Source organism: Ranitomeya variabilis, chromosome 7 (assembly GCF_051348905.1).
Source record: "Ranitomeya variabilis isolate aRanVar5 chromosome 7, aRanVar5.hap1, whole genome shotgun sequence".
Lineage (NCBI taxonomy): Eukaryota > Metazoa > Chordata > Amphibia > Anura > Dendrobatidae > Ranitomeya > Ranitomeya variabilis.
This window is the reverse complement of record NC_135238.1, coordinates 248,234,517-248,251,172: the sequence shown is the minus strand read 5'-3', so window position 1 is coordinate 248,251,172 and position 16,656 is coordinate 248,234,517. Positions and strand designations below refer to the sequence as shown.

Sequence of the window (16,656 nt, the reverse complement as noted above, 5' to 3'; positions counted from 1 at the left end):
ATTATTTGGGGGTCTGGTGTCGGGGTTACATTATTTGAGGTCTGGTGTCGGGGTTACATTATTTGAGGTCTGGTGTCGGAGTTACATTATTTGGGGGTCTGGTGTCGGGGTTACATTATTTGGGGGTCTGGTGTCGGAGTTACATTATTTGGGGTCTGGTGTCGGGGTTACATTATTTGGGGGTCTGGTGTCTGAGTTACATTATTTGGAGGTCTGGTGTCGGAGTTACATTATTTGGGGGTCTGGTGTCTGAGTTACATTATTTGGGGGTCTGGTGTTGGGGTTACATTATTTGAGGTCTGGTGTCGGGGTTACATTATTTGGGGGTCTGGTGTCGGGGTTACATTATTTGGGGTCTGGTGTCGGGGTTACATTATTTGGGGTCTGGTGTCGGAGTTACATTATTTGGGGTCTGGTGTCGGAGTTACATTATTTGGAGGTCTGGTGTCGGAGTTACATTATTTGGGGGTCTGGTGTCTGAGTTACATTATTTGGGGGTCTGGTGTTGGGGTTACATTATTTGAGGTCTGGTGTCGGGGTTACATTATTTGGGGGTCTGGTGTCGGGGTTACATTATTTGGGGTCTGGTGTCGGAGTTACATTATTTGGGGTCTGGTGTCGGAGTTACATTATTTGGAGGTCTGGTGTCGGAGTTACATTATTTGGGGGTCTGGTGTCTGAGTTACATTATTTGGGGGTCTGGTGTTGGGGTTACATTATTTGAGGTCTGGTGTCGGGGTTACATTATTTGGGGGTCTGGTGTCGGGGTTACATTATTTGGGGTCTGGTGTCGGGGTTACATTATTTGGGGTCTGGTTTCGTGGTTACATTATTTGGGGGTCTGGTGTCGGGGTTACATTATTTGGGGGTCTGGTGTCGGAGTTACATTATTTGAGGTCTGATGTCGGGGTTACATTATTTGGGGGTCTGATGTCGGGGTTACATTATTTGAGGTCTGGTGTCGGAGTTACACTATTTGAGGTCTGGTGTCGGGGTTACATTATTTGAGGTCTGGTGTCGGGGTTACATTATATGGGGGTCTGGTGTCGGGGTTACATTATTTGGGGTCTGGTGTCGGAGTTACATTATTTGGGGTCTGGTGTCGGGGTTACATTATTTGGGGTCTGATGTCGGGGTTACATTATTTGGGGGTCTGGTGTCGGGGTTACATTATTTGGGGGTCTGGTGTCGGGGTTACATTATTTGGGGGTCTGGTGTCGGAGTTACATTATTTGGGGTCTGGTGTCGGAGTTACATTATTTGGGGTCTGGTGTCGGAGTTACATTATTTGAGGTCTGGTGTCGGAGTTACATTATTTGAGGTCTGGTGTCGGGGTTACATTATTTGAGGTCTGGTGTCTGAGTTACATTATTTGGGGGTCTGGTGTCGGGGTTACATTATTTGAGGTCTGGTGTCGGGGTTACATTATTTGAGGTCTGGTGTCAGAGTTACATTATTTGAGGGTCTGGTGTCGGGGTTACATTATTTGAGGGTCTGGTGTCGGAGTTACATTATTTGGGGTCTGGTGTCGGAGTTACATTATTTGGGGGTCTGGTGTCAGAGTTACATTATTTGAGGTCTGGTGTCGGGGTTACATTATTTGAGGGTCTGGTGTCGGAGTTACATTATTTGGGGTCTGGTGTCGGGGTTACATTATTTGGGGTCTGGTGTCGGGGTTACATTATTTGAGGGTCTGGTGTCGGAGTTACATTATTTGAGGGTCTGGTGTCGGGGTTACATTATTTAGGGTCTGGTGTCGGGGTTACATTATTTGAGGGTCTGGTGTCGGAGTTACATTATTTGGGGTCTGGTGTCGGGGTTACATTATTTGAGGGTCTGGTGTCGGAGTTACATTATTTGAGGTCTGGTGTCGGAGTTACATTATTTGGTGGTCTGGTGTCGGGGTTACATTATTTGAGGTCTGGTGTCGGGGTTACATTATTTGGGGGTCTGGTGTCGGAGTTACATTATTTGAGGTCTGGTGTCGGGGTTACATTATTTGAGGTCTGGTGTCGGGGTTACATTATTTGGGGTCTGGTGTCGGAGTTACATTATTTGGGGTCTGGTGTCGGGGTTACATTATTTGGGGTCTGATGTCGGGGTTACATTATTTGGGGGTCTGGTGTCGGGGTTACATTATTTGGGGTCTGGTGTCGGAGTTACATTATTTGGTGGTCTGGTGTCGGGGTTACATTATTTGAGGTCTGATGTCGGGGTTACATTATTTGGGGTCTGATGTCGGGGTTACATTATTTGGGGTCTGATGTCGGGGTTACATTATTTGGGGTCTGGTGTCGGGGTTACATTATTTGGGGTCTGGTGTCGGAGTTACATTATTTGGGGTCTGGTGTCGGGGTTACATTATATGGGGTCTGGTGTCGGGGTTACATTATTTGGGGGTCTGGTGTCGGGGTTACATTATTTGAGGTCTGATGTCGGGGTTACATTATTTGGGGTCTGATGTCGGGGTTACATTATTTGGGGTCTGATGTCGGGGTTACATTATTTGGGGTCTGGTGTCGGGGTTACATTATTTGGGGTCTGGTGTCGGGGTTACATTATTTGGGGTCTGGTGTCGGAGTTACATTATTTGGGGTCTGGTGTCGGGGTTACATTATTTGAGGTCTGATGTCGGGGTTACATTATTTGGGGGTCTGATGTCGGGGTTACATTATTTGAGGTCTGGTGTCGGGGTTACATTATTTGGGGGTCTGGTGTCGGGGTTACATTATTTGGGGGTCTGGTGTCGGAGTTACATTATTTGAGGTCTGGTGTCGGAGTTACATTATTTGGGGTCTGGTGTCAGGGTTACATTATTTGAGGTCTGGTGTCGGGGTTACATTATTTGAGGTCTGGTGTCGGAGTTACATTATTTGGGGTCTGGTGTCGGGGTTACATTATTTGAGGTCTGGTGTCGGGGTTACATTATTTGAGGTCTGGTGTCGGAGTTACATTATTTGGGGGTCTGGTGTCGGGGTTACACTATTTGAGGTCTGGTGTCGGGGTTACATTATTTGAGGTCTGGTGTCGGGGTTACATTATTTGGGGGTCTGGTGTCGGGGTTACATTATTTGGGGTCTGATGTCGGGGTTACATTATTTGGGGTCTGGTGTCGGGGTTACATTATTTGAGGTCTGATGTCGGGGTTACATTATTTGGGGTCTGGTGTCGGGGTTACATTATTTGGGGTCTGGTGTCGGAGTTACATTATTTGGGGTCTGATGTCGGGGTTACATTATTTGAGGTCTGGTGTCGGGGTTACATTATTTGGGGGTCTGGTGTCGGGGTTACATTATTTGGGGTCTGGTGTCGGAGTTACATTATTTGGGGGTCTGGTGTCGGAGTTACATTATTTGGGGGTCTGGTGTCGGGGTTACATTATTTGAGGTCTGGTGTCGGAGTTACATTATTTGAGGTCTGGTGTCGGGGTTACATTATTTGAGGTCTGGTGTCGGGGTTACATTATTTGAGGGTCTGATGTCGGGGTTACATTATTTGGGGTCTGATGTCGGGGTTACATTATTTGGGGTCTGGTGTCGGGGTTACATTATTTGAGGTCTGGTGTCAGAGTTACATTATTTGGGGGTCTGGTGTCGGGGTTACATTATTTGAGGGTCTGGTGTCGGAGTTACATTATTTGGGGGTCTGGTGTCGGGGTTACATTATTTGAGGTCTGGTGTCGGGGTTACATTATTTGGGGTCTGGTGTCGGAGTTACATTATTTGGGGGTCTGGTGTCGGGGTTACATTATTTGGGGGTCTGGTGTCGGGGTTACATTATTTGAGGTCTGGTGTCGGGGTTACATTATTTGGGGTCTGGTGTCGGAGTTACATTATTTGAGGTCTGGTGTCGGGGTTACATTATTTGAGGTCTGGTGTCGGGGTTACATTATTTGGGGGTCTGGTGTCTGAGTTACATTATTTGGGGGTCTGATGTCGGGGTTACATTATTTGGGGTCTGATGTCGGGGTTACATTATTTGGGGTCTGGTGTCGGAGTTACATTATTTGAGGTCTGGTGTCGGGGTTACATTATTTGAGGTCTGGTGTCGGAGTTACATTATTTGGGGGTCTGGTGTCGGGGTTACATTATTTGAGGGTCTGGTGTCGGAGTTACATTATTTGGGGGTCTGGTGTCGGGGTTACATTATTTGGGGTCTGGTGTCGGAGTTACATTATTTGGGGGTCTGGTGTCGGGGTTACATTATTTGAGGTCTGGTGTCGGGGTTACATTATTTGGGGGTCTGGTGTCGGGGTTACATTATTTGAGGTCTGGTGTCGGGGTTACATTATTTGGGGTCTGGTGTCGGGGTTACATTATTTGAGGTCTGGTGTCGGAGTTACATTATTTGGGGTCTGGTGTCGGGGTTACATTATTTGAGGTCTGGTGTCGGAGTTACATTATTTGGGGTCTGGTGTCGGGGTTACATTATTTGGTGGTCTGGTGTCGGGGTTACATTATTTGGAGTCTGGTGTCGGAGTTACATTATTTGAGGTCTGGTGTCGGGGTTACATTATTTGGGGTCTGGTGTCGGAGTTACATTATTTGGGGGTCTGGTGTCAGGGTTACATTATTTGGGGTCTGGTTTCGGGGTTACATTATTTGGGGGTCTGGTGTCGGGGTTACATTATTTGGGGGTCTGGTGTCGGAGTTACATTATTTGGGGTCTGGTGTCGGAGTTACATTATTTGAGGTCTGGTGTCGGGGTTACATTATTTGGGGTCTGGTGTCGGAGTTACATTATTTGAGGTCTGGTGTCGGGGTTACATTATTTGGGGTCTGGTGTCGGAGTTACATTATTTGGGGTCTGGTGTCGGGGTTACATTATTTGAGGTCTGGTGTCGGGGTTACATTATTTGGGGTCTGGTGTCGGAGTTACATTATTTGGGGGTCTGGTGTCGGGGTTACATTATTTGGGGTCTGGTTTCGGGGTTACATTATTTGGGGTCTGGTGTCGGAGTTACATTATTTGGGGTCTGGTGTCGGGGTTACATTATTTGGTGGTCTGGTGTCGGGGTTACATTATTTGGGGTCTGGTGTCGGAGTTACATTATTTGAGGTCTGGTGTCGGGGTTACATTATTTGGGGTCTGGTGTCGGAGTTACATTATTTGAGGTCTGGTGTCGGGGTTACATTATTTGGGGTCTGGTGTCGGAGTTACATTATTTGAGGTCTGGTGTCGGGGTTACATTATTTGGGGTCTGGTGTCGGAGTTACATTATTTGGGGGTCTGGTGTCAGGGTTACATTATTTGGGGTCTGGTTTCGGGGTTACATTATTTGGGGGTCTGGTGTCGGGGTTACATTATTTGGGGGTCTGGTGTCGGAGTTACATTATTTGGGGTCTGGTGTCGGAGTTACATTATTTGAGGTCTGGTGTCGGGGTTACATTATTTGGGGTCTGGTGTCGGAGTTACATTATTTGGAGGTCTGGTGTCGGGGTTACATTATTTGGGGTCTGGTGTCGGGGTTACATTATTTGAGGTCTGGTGTCGGGGTTACATTATTTGGGGTCTGGTGTCGGAGTTACATTATTTGGGGGTCTGGTGTCGGGGTTACATTATTTGGGGTCTGGTTTCGGGGTTACATTATTTGGGGTCTGGTGTCGGAGTTACATTATTTGGGGTCTGGTTTCGGGGTTACATTATTTGGGGGTCTGGTGTCGGAGTTACATTATTTGGGGTCTGGTGTCGGAGTTACATTATTTGAGGTCTGGTGTCGGGGTTACATTATATGGGGGTCTGGTGTCGGGGATACATTATTTGGGGTCTGGTGTCGGGGTTACATTATTTGGGGTCTGGTGTCGGAGTTACATTATTTGGGGGTCTGGTGTCGGGGTTACATTATTTGGGGTCTGGTGTCGGGGTTACATTATTTGAGGTCTGGTGTCGGGGTTACATTATTTGGGGGTCTGGTGTCGGGGTTACATTATTTGGGGGTCTGGTGTCGGGGTTACATTATTTGGGGTCTGGTGTCGGGGTTACATTATTTGAGGTCTGGTGTCGGGGTTACATTATTTGAGGTCTGGTGTCGGGGTTACATTATTTGGGGGTCTGGTGTCGGGGTTACATTATTTGGGGTCTGGTGTCGGGGTTACATATTTGGGGTCTGGTGTCGGGGTTACATTATTTGAGGTCTGGTGTCGGGGTTACATTATTTGAGGTCTGGTGTCGGGGTTACATTATTTGGGGGTCTGGTGTCGGGGTTACATTATTTGAGGTCTGGTGTCGGGGTTACATTATTTGAGGTCTGGTGTCGGGGTTACATTATTTGGGGGTCTGGTGTCGGGGTTACATTATTTGGGGTCTGGTGTCGGGGTTACATTATTTGGGGGTCTGGTGTCTGAGTTACATTATTTGAGGTCTGATGTTAGGGTTACATTATTTGGGGTCTGGTGTCGGGGTTACATTATTTGAGGTCTGGTGTCGGGGTTACATTATTTGGGGTCTGGTGTCGGAGTTACATTATTTGGGGGTCTGGTGTCGGGGTTACATTATTTGGGGTCTGGTGTCGGGGTTACATTATTTGAGGTCTGGTGTCGGGGTTACATTATTTGAGGTCTGGTGTCGGGGTTACATTATTTGGGGGTCTGGTGTCGGGGTTACATTATTTGGGGTCTGGTGTCGGAGTTACATTATTTGAGGTCTGGTGTCGGAGTTACATTATTTGGGGGTCTGGTGTCGGGGTTACATTATTTGGGGTCTGGTGTCGGGGTTACATTATTTGGGGGTCTGGTGTCGGGGTTACATTATTTGGGGTCTGGTGTCGGGGTTACATTATTTGGGGTCTGGTTTCGTGGTTACATTATTTGGGGGTCTGGTGTCGGGGTTACATTATTTGGGGGTCTGGTGTCGGAGTTACATTATTTGGGGTCTGGTGTCGGAGTTACATTATTTGGGGTCTGGTGTCGGAGTTACATTATTTGAGGTCTGGTGTCGGAGTTACATTATTTGAGGTCTGGTGTCGGAGTTACATTATTTGAGGTCTGGTGTCGGGGTTACATTATTTGAGGTCTGGTGTCGGGGTTACATTATTTGGGGTCTGGTGTCGGAGTTACATTATTTGGGGGTCTGGTGTCGGGGTTACATTATTTGGGGGTCTGGTGTCGGGGTTACATTATTTGAGATCAGGTGTCGGGGTTACATTATTTGAGGTCTGGTGTCGGGGTTACATTATTTGAGGTCTGGTGTCGGGGTTACATTATTTGGGGGTCTGGTGTCGGGGTTACATTATTTGAGGTCTGGTGTCGGGGTTACATTATTTGAGGTCTGATGTCGGGGTTACATTATTTGGGGTCTGGTGTCGGAGTTACATTATTTGGGGTCTGGTGTCGGAGTTACATTATTTGAGGTCTGATGTCGGGGTTACATTATTTGGGGTCTGGTGTCGGAGTTACTTTATTTGAGGTCTGGTGTCGGGGTTACATTATTTGAGGTCTGATGTCGGGGTTACATTATTTGAGGTCTGGTGTCGGGGTTACATTATTTGAGGTCTGGTGTCGGGGTTACATTATTTGGGGTCTGGTGTCGGGGTTACATTATTTTTGGTCTGATGTCGGGGTTACATTATTTGAGGTCTGGTGTCGGGGTTACATTATTTGGAGTCTGGTGTCGGGGTTACATTATTTGAGGTCTGATGTCGGGGTTACATTATTTGGGGGTCTGGTGTCTGAGTTACATTATTTGGGGGTCTGATGTCGGGGTTACATTATTTGAGGTCTGGTGTCGGAGTTACATTATTTGGGGGTCTGGTGTCTGAGTTACATTATTTGGGGGTCTGATGTCGGGGTTACATTATTTGGGGGTCTGGTGTCGGGGTTACATTATTTGAGGTCTGATGTCGGGGTTACATTATTTGAGTTCTGATGTCGGGGTTACATTATTTGGGGTCTGGTGTCGGGGTTACATTATTTGAGGTCTGGTGTCGGGGTTACATTATTTGGAGTCTGGTGTCGGGGTTACATTATTTGGGGTCTGATGTCGGGGTTACATTATTTGGGGGTCTGGTGTCGGGGTTACATTATATGGGGTCTGGTGTCGGGGTTACATTATTTGGGGGTCTGGTGTCTGAGTTACATTATTTGGGGGTCTGATGTCGGGGTTACATTATTTGAGGTCTGGTGTCGGAATTACATTATTTGGGGGTCTGGTGTCTGAGTTACATTATTTGGGGGTCTGATGTCGGGGTTACATTATTTGGGGGTCTGGTGTCGGGGTTACATTATTTGAGGTCTGATGTCGGGGTTACATTATTTGGGGGTCTGGTGTCGGGGTTACATTATTTGGGGTCTGGTGTCGGGGTTACATTATTTGGGGTCTGGTGTCGGGGTTACATTATTTGAGGTTTGGTGTCAGAGTTACATTATTTGGGGTCTGGTGTCGGAGTTACATTATTTGGGGTCTGGTGTCGGAGTTACATTATTTGGGGTCTGGTGTCAGGGTTACATTATTTGGGGTCTGGTTTCAGGGTTACATTATTTCGGGGTCTGGTGTCGGGGTTACATTATTTGGGGGTCTGGTGTCGGAGTTACATTATTTGGGGTCTGGTGTCGGGGTTACATTATTTGGGGTCTGGTGTCAGGGTTACATTATTTGGGGTCTGGTTTCGGGGTTACATTATTTGGGGGTCTGGTGTCGGAGTTACATTATTTGGGGTCTGGTGTCAGGGTTACATTATTTGGGGTCTGGTGTCGGAGTTACATTATTTGAGGTCTGGTGTCGGAGTTACATTATTTGAGATCTGGTGTCGGGGTTACATTATTTGGGGTCTGGTGTTGGGGTTACATTATTTGAGGTCTGGTGTCGGGGTTACATATTTGGGGTCTGGTGTCGGGGTTACATTATTTGAGGTCTGGTGTCGGGGTTACATTATTTGGGGTCTGGTGTCGGAGTTACATTATTTGAGGTCTGGTGTCGGAGTTACATTATTTGAGATCTGGTGTCGGGGTTACATTATTTGGGGTCTGGTGTTGGGGTTACATTATTTGAGGTCTGGTGTCGGGGTTACATTATTTGGGGTCTGGTTTCGGGGTTACATTATTTGAGATCTGGTGTCGGAGTTACATTATTTGAGATCTGGTGTCGGAGTTACATTATTTGGGGTCTGGTGTCGGGGTTACATTATTTGGGGTCTGGTTTCGGGGTTACATTATTTGGGGGTCTGGTGTCGGGGTTACATTATTTGGGGGTCTGGTGTCGGAGTTACATTATTTGGGGTCTGGTGTCGGGGTTACATTATTTGAGGTCTGGTGTCGGGGTTACATTATTTGGGGTCTGGTGTCGGAGTTACATTATTTGAGGTCTGGTGTCGGAGTTACATTATTTGAGATCTGGTGTCAGGGTTACATTATTTGGGGTCTGGTGTTGGGGTTACATTATTTGAGGTCTGATGTCGGGGTTACATTATTTGGGGTCTGGTGTTGGGGTTACATTATTTGAGGTCTGGTGTCGGGGTTACATTATTTGGGGTCTGGTTTCGGGGTTACATTATTTGAGATCTGGTGTCGGAGTTACATTATTTGAGATCTGGTGTCGGAGTTACATTATTTGGGGTCTGGTGTCGGGGTTACATTATTTGGGGGTCTGGTGTCGGGGTTACATTATTTGGGGGTCTGGTGTCGGAGTTACATTATTTGGGGTCTGGTGTCGGGGTTACATTATTTGAGGTCTGGTGTCGGGGTTACATTATTTGGGGTCTGGTGTCGGGGTTACATTATTTGGGGTCTGGTTTCGGGGTTACATTATTTGAGGTCTGGTGTCGGAGTTACATTATTTGAGATCTGGTGTCAGGGTTACATTATTTGGGGTCTGGTGTTGGGGTTACATTATTTGAGGTCTGGTGTCGGGGTTACATATTTGGGGTCTGGTGTTGGGGTTACATTATTTGAGGTCTGGTGTCGGGGTTACATATTTGGGGTCTGGTGTCGGAGTTACATTATTTGAGGTCTGGTGTCGGGGTTACATATTTGGGGTCTGGTGTCGGGGTTACATTATTTGAGGTCTGGTGTCGAGGTTACATATTTGGGGTCTGGTGTCGGAGTTACATTATTTGAGGTCTGGTGCCAGGGCCTAGGGGTTACACGGTACCGGGTCCGGTCATCATTAAAGGAGTGGTCACGGTGGCAACGACCCAGTCCCTGGCCCTGGGCGTCCAAATAAAAGGGAATGTCTTTAAAGGGGTTATTGAAACAAGGATATTCGTGACGCCACCTGTGGTATTCGGTCAGGGGTGACCGACGCTGCTTAAAGGGGTCCTCTGGGGAGTGGTGGCACTGCAGCAAGGATGGTATGGCTTCCCACAGGTGAAGCTGGGTCCGCAGGGCTCCCGCTGTATTTGGCAAGGATGGTGTGGAGCCAGAAATAAGCAGAGGAGACAAGGTTGCAGTCTCTTTACCTGCTTTACTGATGGTTTAAAGCCACAGTCCAGGGTACCAGCAACAGGTGACGGTGGAGTCCAGACAGCCTGAAAAGGAGTTGAATGCCCTTTGTCAGGTCAGATTGGGAGCCTTCCACTATGCGCTGTATACTAGTCCCTTGCTGCCTATTGCTTCTTCCAAGGTCCTCTCTCATTCTCTGTCCTGAGACCATTCCTGCATGGTAGGCGACGTGAGCCGCTTTATAGGGGTCTCTATCCACAGTCACTCCGGGCTCTGTATGTCGCTATACCTCAGGGTGTAGACGTGGGCAAGTTACTTTCAATATCCTGCCCTCCGGTTTCTGCTGTGGGGCATATAGTCCCACACAGCCTCTGACTCCCGGTGTCTGGTTCATGCGCTTCAGCGTGGAGGGAGCCCAGTCGCAGCTCTCCTCCAGCTCATCACTTCTCCTGTGCTCCTTCCTCCTTCACTGTCTCACACAATCTAACTAACTCCTCCCCCAAGGCCAGAATATGTATATATCTAGGGAAGCTCCCCTGAGACCCGGTCTAAAGCTCCCCCTTCTGGCCTGGAGTCAGAGCTTGTTGCATGTACAGGTTACCTGTCAAAGGGATCCTCCTTGTCTCCAGGCATGGCATCACCCTCCCCGAGAGGAAGGCAATACCACTGTGGTGCCTGAACTCCAGGGGTGCCACAGTGTCATGCCCCAGAAACGCGTTGATCTTTTAAGGATTTATCTATCATGATGCACAGCTTTTTTTCTCATCCTCAAATCAACATTTGTATGCTTGTGAAGCCAGAGCTCCTTGTGTTCCTTGCAGTGGTTGTGGACCTGGCACTGACATGTAATCTGTGCACTGCGATATGGTCACATAATATTGAGCAAAACATCTGGTTTAAAAATATCAATTCAAACTGATGAAACTTGTTACTTAGAAAGATGTTTCCTCATCCATTGAAGTGGTCAGCAATGATCTAAGAATCAAAACTAATAATCTTTGTGGACTTGCTGGGAGATGTGGTCCACCAGCATACATGCAGTAAGGCCGGTATATTAGCTCCCAGTCCAACACTCCTTTCCATCACTTTCACTGTTGTTTTGACTCATTTAATCAAGAGCATTAAACAGCAGAATTGATGTAAAGTGAGAAGTGATTATTCGCACCCAGCTCTCCGCACAATGAAACTCAATCAGAAAATCCATATACAGATGAGATAGAAGTGATTGCAGCAAAGTGATCGACACACGGAAAATAACCGCAAGTCTCCTGTTTCCTATCACAGAGGCGCGTACAAGCTGTAGATCCAGGAGGAAGACGCAGCGTGCAGAAACCACCACCATAACTGCAGACCTCCACCGGGATCAGCTCCGTGCGCCCCCACCACTTCGTGGCCGAGCATCTGAACATCGGATGGAGTGGTGTGAAACGCACGTCGGGATTTCCCAGGATCTGGCAGGATTCCACACTACGGAGGATAAGCGGTGCACATCCATTACCACTGAGTTTTGTAATTAATTAAGTCCCTATATCAGTGATGGGCAACCTTTTGAGCTCGGTGTGTCAAAATTCGCCAAAAAACCGAGCATAACTTGGGTGGTGTGTCACCTTGATAAAAAAAACCATAATTTTGCGACATGTATAGTTTAAATAACAAATATGTATAATTATAATTAACTTACCTGCTTAGTGACTTCTTTGTTCATCTGTCAGTTGGTTTCTTTTGTTGGTCTTGCTATTATTTAACTTGTGTGGGGTGCCGTGAACGAAGATAAGTGAGGGGGAGGGGGAATTCTTCCAGTGATGGCGAACCTGTGGCACTCCAGCTGTTGCAAAACTACAATTCCCATCATGTCTTCACAGCCAAAGCTTTTGCTTTGAATGGCCAGGCATGATGGGAATTGTAGTTTTGCAACAGCTGGACTGCCACAGGTTCGCCATTGTGGCTTCTCCATGAGAGGGGCAGTGAGAGAAGATTTATAGTTAGCCCTGCAGGCAATTAGGGGTTAACTAACCTAACTGACCATATGATGGCACGTGTAATGGTGGTGAAATGGAGTCTGTACTATGCTGCAAGATGGCGTTCCTAATGGGGGGAAATGGCACCCATAGCACAGGCCTCTTCCAGCCTCCCCCTCACTTATCTCAGTAATGGCCAATGACACCCCACAGTTCACTGGATGATGGTTGCTGTAGTAGTCACAGGGCCTCCACACAGCAATCACAGGGCCTCCAGACAGCAATCACAGGGCCTCCAGACAGCGATCACAGGGCCTCCAGACAGCAATCACAGGGCCTCCACACAGCAATCACAGGACCTCCAGACAGCGATCACAGGGCCTCCAGACAGCGATCACAGGGCCTCCAGACAGCAATCACAGGGCCTCCAGACAGCAATCACAGGGCCTCCAGACAGCAATCACAGGGCCTCCAGACAGCGATCACAGGGCCTCCAGACAGCAATCACAGGGCCTCCAGACAGCTATCACAGGGCCTGAGTCCAGACAGCAATCACAGGGCCTCCAGACAGCAATCACAGGGCCTCCAGACAGCAATCACAGGGCCTCCAGACAGCGATCACAGGGCCTCCAGACAGCGATCACAGGGCCTGAGTCCAGACAGCAATCACAGGACCTCCAGACAGCAATCACAGGGCCTCCAGACAGCAATCACAGGGCCTCCAGACAGCGATCACAGGGCCTCCAGACAGCGATCACAGGGCCTCCAGACAGCAATCACAGGGCCTCCAGACAGCAATCACAGGGCCTCCAGACAGCAATCACAGGGCCTCCAGACAGCAATCACAGGGCCTCCAGACAGCGATCACAGGGCCTCCAGACAGCGATCACAGGGCCTCCAGACAGCGATCACAGGGCCTCCAGACAGCGATCACAGGACCTCCAGACAGCGATCACAGGACCTCCAGACAGCGATCACAGGACCTCCAGACAGCAATCACAGGGCCTCCAGACAGCAATCACAGGGCCTGCAGACAGCAATCACAGGGCCTCCACACAGCAATCACAGGGCCTCCACACAGCAATCACAGGACCTCCAGACAGCAATCACAGGGCCTCCAGACAGCAATCACAGGGTCTCCAGACAGCAATCACAGGGCCTCCAGACAGCAATCACAGGGCCTCCAGACAGCGATCACAGGACCTCCAGACAGCGATCACAGGGCCTCCAGACAGCGATCACAGGGCCTCCAGACAGCAATCACAGGACCTCCAGACAGCAATCACAGGGCCTCCACACAGCAATCACAGGGCCTCCAGACAGCAATCACAGGGCCTCCAGACAGCAATCACAGGGCCTCCAGACAGCAATCACAGGACCTCCAGACAGCGATCACAGGACCTCCAGACAGCGATCACAGGACCTCCAGACAGCAATCACAGGACCTCCAGACAGCAATCACAGGACCTCCAGACAGCGATCACAGGACCTCCAGACAGCGATCACAGGGCCTCCAGACAGCGATCACAGGGCCTCCAGACAGCAATCACAGGGCCTCCAGACAGCGATCACAGGGCCTCCAGACAGCGATCACAGGGCCTCCAGACAGCGATCACAGGGCCTCCAGACAGCGATCACAGGGCCTCCAGACTGCGATCACAGGGCCTCCAGACAGCGATCACAGGGCCTCCAGACAGCGATCACAGGGCCTCCACACAGCAATCACAGGGCCTCCACACAGCAATCACAGGGCCTCCACACAGCAATCACAGGGCCTCCAGACAGCAATCACAGGGCCTCCAGACAGCAATCACAGGGCCTCCAGACAGCGATCACAGGGCCTCCACACAGCAATCACAGGGCCTGCAGACAGCAATCACAGGGCCTCCAGACAGCAATCACAGGGCCTCCAGACAGCAATCACAGGGCCTCCAGACAGCAATCACAGGGCCTCCAGACAGCAATCACAGGGCCTCCAGACAGCAATCACAGGGCCTCCAGACAGCAATCACAGGGCCTGCAGACAGCAATCACAGGGCCTCCACACAGCAATCACAGGGCCTGCAGACAGCGATCACAGGGCCTGCAGACAGCGATCACCTCAGGCCTCAGAAGTGCGTCCCAAGCGGCAGAGCGTCTAGGCCTGGGACTTCCGGTAGGCCCGAACTTCCGGCCGGCACAGCAGGGAGCAGCGCAATGCCGCCCAAACAACAGAGCTCCGGCGCAGAGCGTCTAGGCCTGGGACTTCCGGGAGCTGCGCTGGGTCTACCGGAAGTCCCAGGCCTAGACGCTCTGCGCCTGAGCTCTGTTGTTTGGACCTACAGGCCTCCTGCATGGCATCCGATCCGATAAAAAATCGGAACGGCTTGCCATGCAATTTAAGGATGCAATTTCTATGGGGCCGCGGCCGGCGGCCGCGTGTCACTGAAAATGACTACGCGTGTCAGCACTGACACGCGTGTCATAGGTTCGCCATCACTGCCCTATATCAATTAGGCTTCTTTCACACTTCAGTTGTTTGTCGTCAGTCAGTTCCGACATCGTGACGGATCGATGGATCCGTCACAATTGTTGAGAAAACGGTTCTAACGGATCCGTTTTTGTGACGGATCAGTCACTGATCCGTCACAAAAACGGATCCGTTAGAACCGTTGAATCCTTTTTTACATCCGTTGGAACCGTTTTTTGACAGATCCGTTTTTTAAAAAGGGAGGATCTCAATGTGATTGGCTACTGGAAACTACTGGGAAACTATATATACAGTGTATTTACACCACATCTTTGAAAGGTTGTAGAGAAAGTGGCAAATATGGAAGGGGTGCTGGCGAATATTGTGAAGATTTGTGCGGATTTCACTTTTGAGGCTAATCGGTTGGCACTCATCGTTCGAGACAAGGAGGAAGAAAGACTGCGCATCCTGCGGCAGCGGCGGAAGGCTGTGGATCCATCCCATCACAGCCCAACGCATGACCCGTGGTGTTTATTCCACACTTTACATTGAATTGAGGGAAAACCCTCAGAAACTATGTGAGAATGAAAGCAGAAAATTTCGAAATTTTATTGGGCCATGTGGAAGACTCTACACGGAGACGAGACACCCAGATGCGCTTCTCCATATCACCAGCGGAGCGTCTCATGGTGACTATTCGGTAAGTTGTTTTTTTTAAATGATTCTCATTCATCAGACTTATAACTGTAATGTTGTTTTTTGAAGTTTTTATTAATTATTGTCTTTTCCTTTTGTTAACAGATTCCTTTCAACTGGAGAGTCGTTCTCATCCCTACATTTTCAGTTCAGGCTTGGGATATCCACCATCTCCGGGATCATCAGAGACACCTGCCGGGCATTGTGGGATTGGTTACAAGCGGAATACATTCCAGAGCCATCACAGGAGAGGTGGCTGGAGATTGACCACAATTTTGAACAAATATGCCAATTCCCAAATTGTGTCGGAGCAGTCGATGGGAAGCATATAAGGATCGTCAAACCTTCTGGCTCTGGGTCAGAATTTTACAACTATAAGAAGTACTTCTCCATTGTATTGATGGCCATAGCCGACTCACACTGCAAGTTCATCACTGTGGATATCGGTGCGTATGGGCGCGCAAATTACTCCCAGATTTTTAAAACTTCACCAGTGGGGCGTCGTTTGTATGGAGAGACATTTGACTTTCCACCGCCTAGACCTCTCCCTGGAACCACCGGTCCACCATTACCATTTGTGTGCGTTGGAGATGATGCCTTCCAGCTTTCCCCACACTTGCTTAAACCCTTTGGAAGTAGTGGACTGACCCAGAGGAAGAAAATTTTTAATTATCCTTTAACCAGAGCACGAAGAGAGAAGAGAGAGGGGAATGTGCTTTTGGCATCTTAACTGCTAAATGGAGAATACTACTAACTGCAATTAAACTGCAGACTGAAACTGTTGATGATGTGGTGAAGGCTTGCGTGGTACTTCACAATTTTGTTATATCAAAAGAACATGTTTCCCTGGAGGATAATGTGTCAGAAACCACCTTGCGGGATTACCAAAACTCAAGTTTTCGCAGTCCAGTAGCAGTAACCAGAATGAGGGACAATTTTGCAGACTACTTCATGTCTCCTCAAGGATCAGTTGACTGGCAGTACGAAATGGTGTAAAAAAATTTTTTTTCCACACTTGTAAATGCAGCGCCCCAGAGTCCTGGTCGTTGCAGTAATGTCGCTCTGCCACTAAGGGGAGTGATGTTACGTCTGATTGCACTAAAGGAGTTCACCTGACCAGGTAACACTCACACTACACTTCACACTCCGGCCACCAGGGGGAGTGGTTCTATCTAGTAGG

At 48.8% G+C, this 16,656-nt stretch overlaps 1 protein-coding gene across 1 annotated transcript in view; it reads left to right on the top strand.

Moving 5' to 3' along the window:
- Positions 1–11,905, top strand: part of GPR39 (G protein-coupled receptor 39) — a 264,976-nt gene extending 253,071 nt beyond the window's left edge. Inside the window, exon 2 of the mRNA XM_077273432.1 lies at positions 11,658–11,905. Coding sequence (XP_077129547.1) covers positions 11,658–11,890 — 233 coding nt within the window. The 3' untranslated portion in view covers positions 11,891–11,905. The remainder of the gene's footprint in view (positions 1–11,657) is intronic.
- The last annotated feature ends 4,751 nt before the right edge of the window (positions 11,906–16,656 follow it).